Genomic DNA, 13493 nt, shown 5'->3' with positions numbered 1-13493 from the left:
CGAGCAGATTACATTTTCCTCCGCATTTTTCATTTAATAAATATACACTGACTATTTAACCCTGTAGTTGTTTATTGCATAAATAACTTTTCAACAATATGATACGTATAATCATGAAGTTTCTATGTAATTTCCTCAAAATGTATATTTATTGAACTTTTATTCTGATTTGCCTACAGTTAAGATGTTTTCAAATTTTTTCAACTTTTTTATTACAACTTCACGTTCTTGAAATTTAAAAAAAAATTGTTTCCAATTTATACTCATAAGCTGTTGTGATATTGTGAAAAAATAGCTTCAAAGTGAGCCCCAGAACATTGAAAAATGTTGATTATTTCGGAAGTTATTGAAAATTTAAATAAAAAAATTGAAATTTACACTATTTTTGCAATATTCTACTTAAAGACTAGAAAAATTGGCTTCATCCTGGGCTTATTTTATACCAAATTTCGAAAACAATCCAGCTTTTGAAGAGAAATTGTTTTAGCTCTGGTATAATTAAAATTAAGAGAATTTATTCAGTCATAAAAAAAAAGAGTTGGCTTAAAACTTTTGCACGGCAGTGTATGGTTTTTGAAAGTGCCAGTCGCAACCCGAGGGAAATCATGAGAACGTATGAAAAAATATATGGAAGCGCAGAAGGCTTCATATGCATTTCCATAAATTACCATACGTTCCAGAATTTCATTGAGGATAACTGCCTTTTAAGAATGGCTGTTTTGGCCAATAAAGTTTTCCTCAATATGTGACTAAACGTAGATATGACTGCCAAGAGCAGACTGGCTCGTACGTCTTACTCCACTATCGATTTGTGTCTTAAAAACTGTTATATGTCATTCTTCAGTCAGTACCTATCTCCGAACGTCTTCTTTATTGCTCTCTATGATGTATCGGGATTTTTTTTCTGGGCAAGCTCAGGGCATTACGAACCAGGTTTATCACTTTAATTTTTTTTTTTAGGGCAAAGATTTTGACTAGGTGTGGGTACATGGGGCTTTCGTTTGATGCATTCTTGGGAAATTGTTAGAGTCAGATTCAAAGGAAGTATTTACTATTTCGCTACAAAGTTAAATTCCACCTCGAACTTTCTATTTGAAACTTGAGTCAAGAGATGCAAATAGGTTTTGCTAAGGATGGCTGGGGAATACATCCAGGACAGAGAGGGTGGAACCCTAGGGTTTGAATTTTTTCAAAAATTTACCTGAACTTTTTGTGAAATAATTTATGTCTTTGTGAAATATTATCATTAAAATATTTATAAAATATTTTTAAAATATTGGAAATATTTAGGAAGTAATTGAACCCTTTATAAAATGTTTTTAATATTTTTGAAATCTATCCAAAATTTTTGTGAAATATTTTCCAAATATTGGAAATATTATTGAAATATTTGATGATATATTTAAAAATGACTGATATCTTTGTTACATTTTTTAAAAATCATTGAAATCTTCTAAATATAGGCAGAAATATTTGCGAAATATTTCAAATATTTCATAAATATTTGAAAATATTTTTTAAATGATTGAAATCTTTGTGAGATATTTTAAATCTATTCGACATCTTGATGAAATATTTAAAATCTTTGATACCTTAAGGAAATCATTGCAATTTTTATACATTTTTTTCTATTTTGAAGTGGTTTAAATCTTTTTGAAATTACTAAAATATTTATGAAAAATTTTTTAATATATCCAAAATCGTTCAGAAATATTTGAAATCTTTGTGAAACCATTGAAATCTTTATAAAATATTTTTTTTAATCTAGAAATTTTTTTAATCTTTGGGAAATCATTGAAATCTTTATGAAATCTTTTAAATAAATTCGAAATCGTCACGAAATATTTGAAATCTTTGGATATCTTTGAAATAGCAAAAATTCTTTTTTGAAATTATTGAAATCTTTGTGAAATTATTAGGAAATCATTTATGCCTTTGTAAAATCTTTTAAATCTCTCCAAAATCTTCATGAAGTATTTGAAATATTTGTGAAATTTTTGAAAATCAATAAAATCTTTATAAAACCTTCTAAACCTATGAGAAATCGTTACGAAATATTTGAAATCTTTGGGAAACAATTGAAATCTTTGGAAAATTTTTTAAATCTTGATTAAATGTTTAAAATATTTGTGAAACATTTGGTATATTTTTGAAATTGTTGAAATCTTTGAAGTCTTTGTAAACTCTTATAAAACTATCTAAAATCTTTGTGAAATCTTTGTAAAAAATTGATAATATTAAAAAAATATTTTATAATACATTTGAACCTGCCAAAGAATTTTAAATATTTTGGTAATCATTGAAATCTTTGAAATATTTTTAAAAAAATTTTTAAATGATTAAAATCTTTATGAAATCATTTGTGCCTTTGTTAAATCTTTCAAAACTATCCCGAATTTTTGTGATGATCTTTGCGAAATATTTGAAATCTTTAGGAAATCATTGAAATTTTTATTAAATATTTTTAAAAATTTGAAATTGTTGAAACCTTTAGGAAATCGTTTTTTCAATTTACACACAATTTATCCGAAATTGTTATGAAATATTTGAAATCTTTAGGGAATAATTGAAATATTTATCAAATATTTTAAATATTATTAAAATATTTGGTATATTTTTGAAATTGTTAAAATCTTTTAAATCTGTAAAATTTTTTGAACTACCCGAAATCTTTGCGAAATATTACTTCTAAACCTATGAAAAATCGTTACGAAATATTTAAAATCTTCGCGAAATATTTGAAATCTTTGGGAAATAAATTAGACCTTTGGAAATGTTTAAAATAACAAACATTCTTTTTTGAAACTATTGAAATCTTTGCAAAACCATTAGAAAATCATTGATGCCTTTGTAAAATCTTTTAAATCTCTCCAAAATCTTTGCGAAATATTTTTAAAATACTTGACAATATTTGAAAAAATGATTGAAATCTTTGTAAAATCTTTAGAAAATCATTGAATCTATGCTGACATTTTTGCCAAATATACAAAACCTTTACGAAATCTTTTAAATCTTCGAGAAATCACTGAAATTCTTAGAAAATCATTAAAATATTTGTGAAATATTACAAATATTTTTGAAAAAATTGATAATATTTGCGAAATTCTCCGAATATTTGCGAAATATTTGAAATCCTTTGAAAATCATTGAAATCTTTAAAATATGTTTGATAGATTTGTTAAATTATTTAAATCTTTGTGAAACATTAGAAATATTTGATAATACTTGGGAAATTCTCCAAAGCTTTACGAAATATTAAGTAATATTTGTAAAATTATTAAAATCTTTATGAAATCATTGATTTCTTCGTAAAATATTTTAAATCTATGCAAAAACTTTGTGAAATATATCGAAAATTTTTATGAAATAATTAAAGTCTTGTGTAAATCTCTTAAGTATATCCGAATTTTTTGCAAAATATCCGAAATCTTTGTGAAATCTTAGAGAAATTATTGAAATCTTTGTGAAATATTTTTTAAATCTTTCTGAAGTTTTTAGAAATCTGCGAAATTAGAAAAATATTTTCAAATATTTGGTAATTCGCCAATTTTTGTGAAATTGTTGAAACCTTGGAAGCTTTTGTAAAATCTTTTAAATCTATGCGAAATCTTTGTGAAATATTTGAAAACTTTGTTAAATCATTGAAATCTTGGTCAAATCTTTCTGAAATCTTTAAAATATTTTTTAAAGATTTGGTAACCCTTGTGAAATTATTGAAATCTTTGTGAAATCTGTGGCAATATGAATTTTATATCTGTGTTTATTATGATTTATTATTTAATATTGATTGTTTATTTATTATTATTATTTCTGAATAATTCGTATTTTTTTAATGTTTCTGAAGTTTTTAGAAATCTACGAGATATTAAAAATATTAAATATTTGGTAATATTTGTGAAATTATTTAAATCTTGGGAAAATCATTGATGTCTTTGTAAAATCTTTTAAATCTATCCAAAATTTTTGCGAAATATTTGAAATCATTTTTTGAAATACTGATAATATTTGCGTACTAATTGAAATCTTTATGTAATCTTTAAAAGATATCGATAATTTTATGAAATAATTTAAGTCTTTAGTCAATCTTTTAAATCTATCCGAAATCTTTGCAAAATATTTGAAATCTTTGAAAAAAATGGTTTAAAATCTTTCTGAAGTGAAATCTTGGGGAAATCATTGAAACCTTCGCAAAATCTTTTAAATCTATCCAAAATTTTTGCGAAATATTTGAAATCTTTTTTTAAATATTTATATATTTGTGAAATTATTGAAATGGTTGCGTATTCATTGAAATCTTTGTGTAATCTTTGAAATATATCGAAAATTTTTATGAAATAATTAAGGTCTTTAATAAATATTTTAAATCTATCCGAAATCTTTGCAAAATATTTAAAATCTTTGTGAAGTGTTTGAGAAATTATTTAACTCTTTGAGAACATTTTTTAAAATCAGGAGAAGTTTTTAGAAATCTGCGAAATAATAAAAATATTTTTGATATATTTGGTAATATTTGTGAAATGACGGAAGTCTTTGGGAAACCATTGAAGCATTTGTAAAATCTCTTTAATCTATCCGAAATCTTTGCGAAATACATGAAAACTTTGTTAAATCATTGAAATCTTGGTCAAATCTATCTGAAATCTTGAAGAAATCTTAAAAATATTTTTGAAATATTTTTGAAATATCTGGTAACATTGGTGAAATTATAGAAATCTTTGTGAACTTTGTGGCAATATGAATTTTATACCTGTGTTTATTATGATTCATTATTTACTATTTATTGTTTGTTTACTATTATTTATGAACAATTCGTATTCAGTATAATATTATTATTATACCATGCACCAATTGTGCCATTCAATATTATATGTCTATTCTCCTGCCAAAACATAGAGAAAAAAAGGCTCCGCCGCTTCTGCACCAGGGGAATCAGATTTTGTGAGTACTGGGTCATACTTTTGGAAATAAAATAAAAAATTACTTACGTAGTTGGTGAGACCAGTGAGAGGAATTCCGTTGGCTGCAAGAAGAATATCTCCCTGTTCAAGTTTGTGAGAAAGTGCAGCTGGTTGTTGCGGGAAGAGTCTTTTCACTCTGACCGGGCCAGCGGTTCCGCCTCCGGAAACGCTCAAACCAAGTCCTCGATTACTCTTCTCCAGCACTACTCTGAATGTGTTCTCTGAAATATTCATGAGAAAATTACCAAGGACGAAAAGTCGCATTGGAATCCAAGAAATAAGATCCGCGAGGTACAGACTTTATTCAATTGGAAATGCTTTTACAAACATTTTCCTCGGCTGGATTTTATTTCCTGCGCATTGCTACATTGGAATCAACCTTCAGATAAAGTATCGTTTATTGCTGTGACTCAGAGGCAGCGGAGCCCTATGTGGTATAGATCGTTTAAAATTGTCTAAAACCTCTCTGAAATATTTGTGGAATAATTAATTTCTTTAGAAAATAGTCTTAATCTATTCGAAATCTTTGGCAAATCATTGAAATCTTTGTCGAATATTTGAAGTACTTTTGAAATAATTGGAAATATTTCAAATATTTTATAATATTTTTGAAATGATTAAATAATTTTTCGAAAGCTTTAAAATATCTGTGATGTCTTTGGGAAACCATTGCAATCTTAGTGAAACCTTTAGAAATCATTCCGAAATCTTTGAAATATTTTATAAATACTTGATCATATTTGTGAAATGATTTAAATCTTTGAAAAAACAATGAAATATTTAAGAAATCTTGTTAATCTATCCGAAATCTTTACGAAATATTTGAAATCTTTGAAAAATATCATTGAAATCTTTATAAAATATTTAGATTATTTTTTAAAAATATTTATTATATTTATTCACCCTTACAGTGCATTGTGGGTCTCCTATACCCCAAGTAATTTTCACACTCTTATAAACCATACTTAATTCGAAAAAATTGTGTAAGTGTCGCCATCTAGCTTTAGTTGAAGGCACAAACTGTAAGTAAAGTCGTTTATCATACTGCGTCAAGCATTAGTCCACTAGCAGCAGCTACTGAAAGTGGAGGTAAAAAAATCGTGAGGTCTATAACACCCAGTGTGTACTTAGTGCGAGAGAAAACTGTGGATATGTTGAATAAAATATAATTGTTAAAATACAGTTATAAATGTCTCGTTTTTCAATTTCTTGTATTTTTATAGTATTACATGTCAAAGTTCCTCAATTTTTATAATAATAAATCGATTTAAGAGTAAAAAATCTGATTCATCATTTTATCAGAAAATGGACTTTTCAACTTTGCAAATAAATATCTTTTTTGAAAGCACCCATGATGCAATATTTTTTTTATGAAAGAACACTATTTTAAAAGTATAGTTATACATTTTCAGGTTAAAATAATTAAAATTGCGTGAATTATGAATTTTTAAGTAAAAAACGCGATTTTTCACTTTTTTCAATAATTTTGTTAACAAACTTAAAATAAATAAATGGCTATAAAATCAACTCTACCTTATAAAAGATACCTCAAACTATATTGGATAATTTTTATAAGATATTAAAAATAGTTTTTAATTATTTGATAATATATGTGCAATTTTTAAAAATTTTGGGAAATTATTGAAATTTTTTAGAAATATTTCTGAAATCTTCTAAACATTTTTTAAACATTTTGTGAAATTATTTAAATTATTGTGAAATAATTGGAAAATAATGTATGCCGTTACAAAATATTTTAAACCCATCCGAAAACTTTGCGAAACCTTTAAAATATTTGTTATATCTTTAAGAAATATTCCAATCTTTGTGAAATATTTGCGAAATATTTCAAATATTTTATAAGTATTTGATCATATTTTTGCAATAATTGAAATCTTTGGAAAGACATTGAAATCTTTACGAAATCTTTTTAATCTACCCGAAATTTTTACGAAATATTTATAATCTTTGAAAAATATCATTGAAATCTTTATAAAATATTAAAAATATTTTTGACATATTTATTATATTTTTTAAATTATTGAAGTCGTTGTGAAATCATTTAAACTACCCGATTTTTTTCTTTAACATTTGGAATCATTGTGAAGGCTTTAGAAAATCATTGAAGTCTGTGACATCTTTTAAATCAATCCGAAATCTTTGCGAAACCTTTAAAATATTTGTGATGTATTTGGGAAATCTTTGCAATCTTAGTGAAATCTTTGCGAAATATTTGAAAAGTACTTGATCATATTTTTGAAATGATTGAAATCTTTGGGAAATATCCTTAAATATTTATAAAATATTTTCAAAATATTTAGTATGTTTTTAAATTGTTGAAATATTTGAGAAATCATTGAAGTTTTTGTGAAATCTTGTTTAACTATCCGAATTTTTTTCGAAATATTTAAAATCTTTGTCAAATTATTACAAAATCATTCAAATCTTTATAAGATATTGAAAATAGTTTTTAAATGTTTGATAACATATGTGCAATTTTTAAAATTTTCGGGAAATTATTAAAATTTTTGTGAAGTATTTCTGAAATCTTCCAAATATTTTTGAAACATGCTTGAAATTATTGAAATTTTTGTGAAATAATTGGGAAATCATTTATGCCTTGATAAAATCCTTTAAATACATCCGAAATCTTGGTGAAATCTGCGAAATCTTTGAAATTTCTGGGAAATCATTGAAATCTTTATAAAATATATATATTTTTAAATTTTTAATTGTTGAAATATTTGGAAAATCATTAAAGCCTGTGAAATATTTTTAATCAATCCGAAATCTTAGAAAAATAAAATTGCAATCTTGATAAAATATTAAAAATATTTTTGAAATATTTAGTATATTTTTTAAATTGTTGAAAAATTTGAGAAATCATTGAAGTCTTTGTGAAATCTTGTTAAACTATCCGAATTCTTTGCGAAAAATTTGAAATCTTTGTCAAATCATTACAAAATCATTCAAATCTTTGTAAGCTATTAAAAATATTTTTGAAATATTTGATAATATTTGTACATTAAAAAATTTTTTTGGGAAATCATTCAAATCTTTGTAAAATATTTCTGAAATTTTTAGAAATCTTACAAATATTTTTAAAACATTTGTGGATTTTGGCAAATTATTTATGCCTTGATAAAATATTTTAAAATCATCCGAAATCATTGTGAAATCTGCGAAATTTTTGAAATTTCTGGGAAATCATTGAAATCTTTATAAAATATATATTTAAAAAAAATTTTAATTGATGAAATTTTTGGAAAATCATTGAAGTCTGTGAAATATTATAAATCAATCCGGAATCTTTACGAAATATTTAAAGTCTTTGAAAAATATCATTGAAATCTTTATAAAATATTTAAACTAATTTTGAAATATTTAGTAGCTTTTCAATTGTTGAAATATTCGAGGATTCATTAATATCTTTGTAAGATATTAAAAATAATTTTTAAATATTTAATAATATATGTGAAATTAAAATTTTTTTAGGAAATTATTAAAATTTTTGTGAAATATTTCTGAAATGTTTAGAAATCTTCCAAGTATTTTTCAAACATTTGTAAAATTATTGAAATTTTTGTGAAATAATTGGGAAATCATTTATGCCTTGATAAAATCTTTTAAATCCATCTGAAAGCTTTGTGAAAGCTTTGACATGTTTGGAAAACATTAACACTCTTTGAATATATTTCCGAAGTATTTGGTATATTTTTGAAATTTTCTAAATCTTTGTGAAATCATTGAATTCTTTGTGAAATCTTTTTAAACTCTCTGAAATCTTCGCGAAATATTAAAAATCTTTGTGAAATGCTGAGAAAATCGTTGAAATTTGTGAAATCTGAGAAATATTTGATTATATTTTTGGAATAAATGAAATCTTTGGGAAATCATTTATGTCTTTCGTAAATCATTTAAATTTATCCAAAAACTTTAAAATATGCGTTTAGAAACCATTGCAATCTTTGTGTAATCTTTGCGAAATATTTCAAATATTTTATAAGTATTTGATCCTATTTTTGGAATGATTGAAGTCTTTGGAAAATATAATTTAAATGTTTATAAAATATTTAAAAGATTTTGATATATTTAGTTTTTTTTTAAATTGTTGAAATCTTTGGGAAATCATTAAATTCTTTGTGAAATCTTTTGAAATTATTCGAATTGTTTGCGAAACCTTTGAAATCTTTAGAAATTCATGGAAATATTTGTAAAGTATTACAAATAATTTTTAAATATTTGATAATATTACTGACAGTGTTTAAATATTTAAAATATTTGGGAAATCATTGAAATCTTTCTGAAATATTCGAAATATTTTTGGAACATTTGCAAAATTATATAAATCTTTGAGAAATCCTATTTGCCTTTGTAACATTTTTAAACCTATCCGAGATCTTTGAAATCTTTCGGAAATCATTAAAACCCTTTGAAAATATTTATATAATACTTGAAAATATTTTTAGAAATTTTATAAATTTTTTATACATTTTTTTATAAAGTATAAAGTAAATATGAAGTTTATGAAATAATTTAAATGTTTTTGTTTAAAAAAAATAAGTGGCCTGACATTGCTTTTTCGTTGACCAAGTTGATGATCATCCGCAACAGACTGAACCTTCTCAGCAGATATTTTTTTTTATTAAAAATCCAAACTTAGGAAATTAAAAAATATGCATATAGTTTTGCTATGTGCGGTTTGAAAATAAGATATTTGGAATTTAGAAGTTTTTGAAATTCCGCTTACATATGTATATGTAACTTGGCTAAAAAAGTTTTGAATTTGACAGGCAATAAATTGAGATCCTGAGAATGCAACTAGGTAAAGTCCAAAAATAAATATTCCAGAAGAAACCATCAAAGAAAAACTTTAAAAACTTTAAAAATTATCTTTAAAAACCCTAAAATTTAACCACATTTTGTGGCAAAATAAAATTTGTTTGTTTACATATTTCTAACATTTTTAGATAAGCCAAACCCTGAAGTACTTGTAACTGTAAAAAAAAACAATTTTCGACCAAAGTGGGCCTTTTTTAGACGTCGTTCTTAGCGCTTCAATTATATTCCATAAATGTATCAAACTTGAAGCTTTTTTAAACAAATTAAAAAAGCAAAATTATTCAATTTTTTTTTAAATTTCGTATATTCTGAGGAAATTTTAATGCATATATTGCCTGATATTTGATTTGCCCTAACGTGTTAAAAAAGGTCATAAAATGATTAAATTTTTTTCCAATGTAGGCCGGGAATTACAGCAATCCTTATTTCCCGAGATGCGTCACGAAAGTGTCACGAATTGCGATAATCGGAATTTCCAGAGATATTTTGACAATATTTTGCGTAATAATTCAGTATATTTTTAGAATAAATCTCACTTTCTAAGTGCAAATACTTATATAAGTAGACATATTATTCAATATATATTTGATTATTTACTAGACATTTTATTATTCATTAATATATTTATTGCAAAAATGAAATACTTCCCGAAATCGGTTGTTAAAATTGCCCGTTTTTTATATACATATATATTAGAAAAAAAATTTTTAATTATTTTTTTACCATTTTGATTAATACTGATCCTTTCCAATATACCCTGAGTGTCCGAAACTCGCACACTCACTTGTCCTCAATAAATTATAAAGTTCTGGAAAAATGTATCTTTAAAGTTTTTTTCTATTTCCCGTTATTTTTCAAATTTTTGCGAAAATGTGTAAAACCTTAAATATTTTTTTCTTAAAAATACCTTTTTTGATTGCGATGAAAAATAGAAAATGATTGTTAAATTATTCTCTTCTTTATTTTTTGACACCCAAACATTTTATTGTTCAAAAAAATCAATCTTAAAAGATTTGATCAATATTTTCGTAAAAATATCGAAAATAACATGAGGTAGAAAAAAGAATCAAGAGATATTTTTTAAACTTTGTTTTTAGACAAAAACGTGAATATTCTTTTTTTAGACCCAAAAAAAATCTGAATAAATTAACATTGAATATTTTCAGAAAAACCAACGCAATTTGTCTAAATTTGAATATCTTTGTAAAATATCTTTTAAATGTTTAAAAATATGCGAAATATTCAAAATATTTGTTAATTTAATGAAAACTTTGGGAAATAATTCAAGTCTTTGTAAAATATTTTTAATCTATCTGAAATCTTTACACGAAGTTTTTGAAATCGTGTTATCGTGATATCTTTTATGTTGAAAATTCAACTTTTTGGTTGACAATTCTTGAATTTTATTCAAAATTCGTCTTTTTTGGAAGTAAATTATTCTTTTTAATTAAAAATTTATGTTTTTAATCAAAATTCTATTTTTTGATTGAGAACTCTTGAATTTTATTACAAAATCGTCTTTTTGGTATTAAATTATTCTTTTTTTTTTTAATGATCTTTTTTATTTGAAAATTCAACTTTTTACTGAATAATTCTTGAATTTGGTTAAATATTCGGTTTTTTTAGTAGAAAACTAAATGAAACTAATCTTTTTGTTTAAAAATTCAACTTTTTGGTTGAGAATTCTTGAATTTTATCGAAAGTTTGTCTTTTTTGGTAGTAAATTAATCTTTTTTATTGAAAATTCGTCTTTTTGGTAAAAAATTATTCTCTTTGTTTCATAATTCCTCTTGTATGTTGAAAATTTAACTTTTTACCGAATAATTCTTGAACTTGGTTAAATATTCGTTTTTTTTTAGGAGTAAACTAATCTTTTTGTTTAAAAATTCGTCTTTTTAGTTGCAAATTCTTGAATTTGATCGAAAAATCAACTTTCTGGTGGAGAATTCTGGAATTTTATCGAAAATTCGTATTTTTTTTATGGTAAATTAATCTTTATGTTTTAAAATTTATCTTTTATGTTGAATATTCAACTTTTTAGTTGAGAATTCTTGAATTTTATTCCAAATTCGTTTTGTTTATAGTAAATTAATCTTTTTGTTTAAAATTTCAAATTTTTTGTTACAAATTCTTGAATTTTGTCGAAAATTTGTCCTTTTTGTAAAAAATTAATCTTTTTGTTTCAAAATTCAAATTTTGTGTTAAAAATTCTTGAATTATATCAAAAATTCGTTTTTTTTTTGTAGAAAATTATTCTTTTTGTTTCAAAATTCTTCTTTTATGTTAAAAATTTAATTTTTTGGTTCATAATTCTTGACTTTCATTCAAAATTCGTCCTTTTTGGAAGTAAATTATTCTTTTTGTTTCAAAATTTAGGGTTTTAGTTGAAAAATCGATAGTTTTATTATAAAATCGTCTTTTTGGTAGTAAATTATTCTTTTTTTTAATCCATCTTTTTTAGTTGAAAATTCAATTTTTTACTGAATAATTCTTAAATTTGGTTAAATATTCGGTTTTTTTAGTAGTAAACTAATCTTTTCGTTCAAAAATTCATCTTTTTAATTGAAAATGCCACTTTTTGGTTGAGAATTCTTGAATTTTGTTGAAAATTCGCCTTTTCTGGTAGTAAACTACTCTTTTTGTTTAAAAATTCATCTTGTTATTTAAAAATTCAACTTTTTGGTTGAGAGTTCTTGAACTTTGTTAAAAAATCGTTCATTTTTGGTAGATAATTAATTTTTTTTTTAGAAAATTAACCCTTTTGTTTAAAAATTCATCTTGTTTGGTTAAAAATTTAACAACTATATTTTAAAGCTGACCTGTTATGCTTTCTTCAAAATTTATCTCTTTGGAAATTGAAGTGTTTTGTTAAAAATTCCTTTTTTTTGCTAAAAAATTACTTTGGTAATTGAAAATTTATCTATTTCATTTTTGGTTAAAAATAGTTATTTTTAGAGTAAAAATTCCACTTTTTGTTAAAATTGATTTATTTAGTTGAAAATTCAACTTTTGGGTCGAAAGTTCTTGTATTTTCTTAGAAAATCGTCTTTTTTGGTATAAAATTAACTTTTTTATTAAAATTCCATATTTTTAATTTAATAACTCAACTCTTTGTGTAGAAAATTCGTCATTTTGTCTTGAAAGTTCAATAATTTAGTTTAAAAAATTAAATATTTGGTACACAATTAGTTTTTTTATAATTTAAAATAGGTTTTTTTTTTAAATTAAAAGTTTAACTATTCCATTTTTGGTTAAAAATGTAAAAATGTACCTTTTTTAGTTAAAAAATCAATAATACCCGGATTAACTGTCACATAACATTCAATTAGGCACATTTAAATCCCTATTCTGAAAATTACTTTTTTTATTTAAAGAATATAGTCATATTGGCAACTTGAATCGCTATTAACCTTCACAGCCTAGACTGGGTATAATATACCCGGACGATATTTTCGGCACGCTATATAGTTGTTTCAGTTTTGTGAAAATATTTATAGTAACATTTTGAATTCATCTAATTAATTTTATAATATTCATTTTTGTGAGACTTTCAGCTATAGTTTAACAAAAAAAAATCCCGATGCGCTAATCTGAACCAGAGATATTGAAGTCTAGGCTGCGCTAGTTAACAAGGGAAAAAAATCAGTATAAACGTCAAATCGTTACTTTCATGGGGGGAGGGGTCATGTCCAA

General features: G+C 23.9%; 1 protein-coding gene across 1 annotated transcript in view; it reads right to left on the bottom strand.

Moving 5' to 3' along the window:
* Positions 1-13493, bottom strand: part of LOC117177693 — a 159285-nt gene that overhangs the window by 35905 nt on the left and 109887 nt on the right. Inside the window, exon 5 of the mRNA XM_033368550.1 lies at positions 4986-5179. Coding sequence (XP_033224441.1) covers positions 4986-5179 — 194 coding nt within the window. The remainder of the gene's footprint in view (positions 1-4985; positions 5180-13493) is intronic.

This window comes from Belonocnema kinseyi, chromosome 8, assembly GCF_010883055.1.
Source record: "Belonocnema kinseyi isolate 2016_QV_RU_SX_M_011 chromosome 8, B_treatae_v1, whole genome shotgun sequence".
In the NCBI taxonomy this organism is placed as follows: domain Eukaryota; kingdom Metazoa; phylum Arthropoda; class Insecta; order Hymenoptera; family Cynipidae; genus Belonocnema; species Belonocnema kinseyi.
This window is presented reverse-complemented; position numbering and strand designations above follow the sequence as displayed.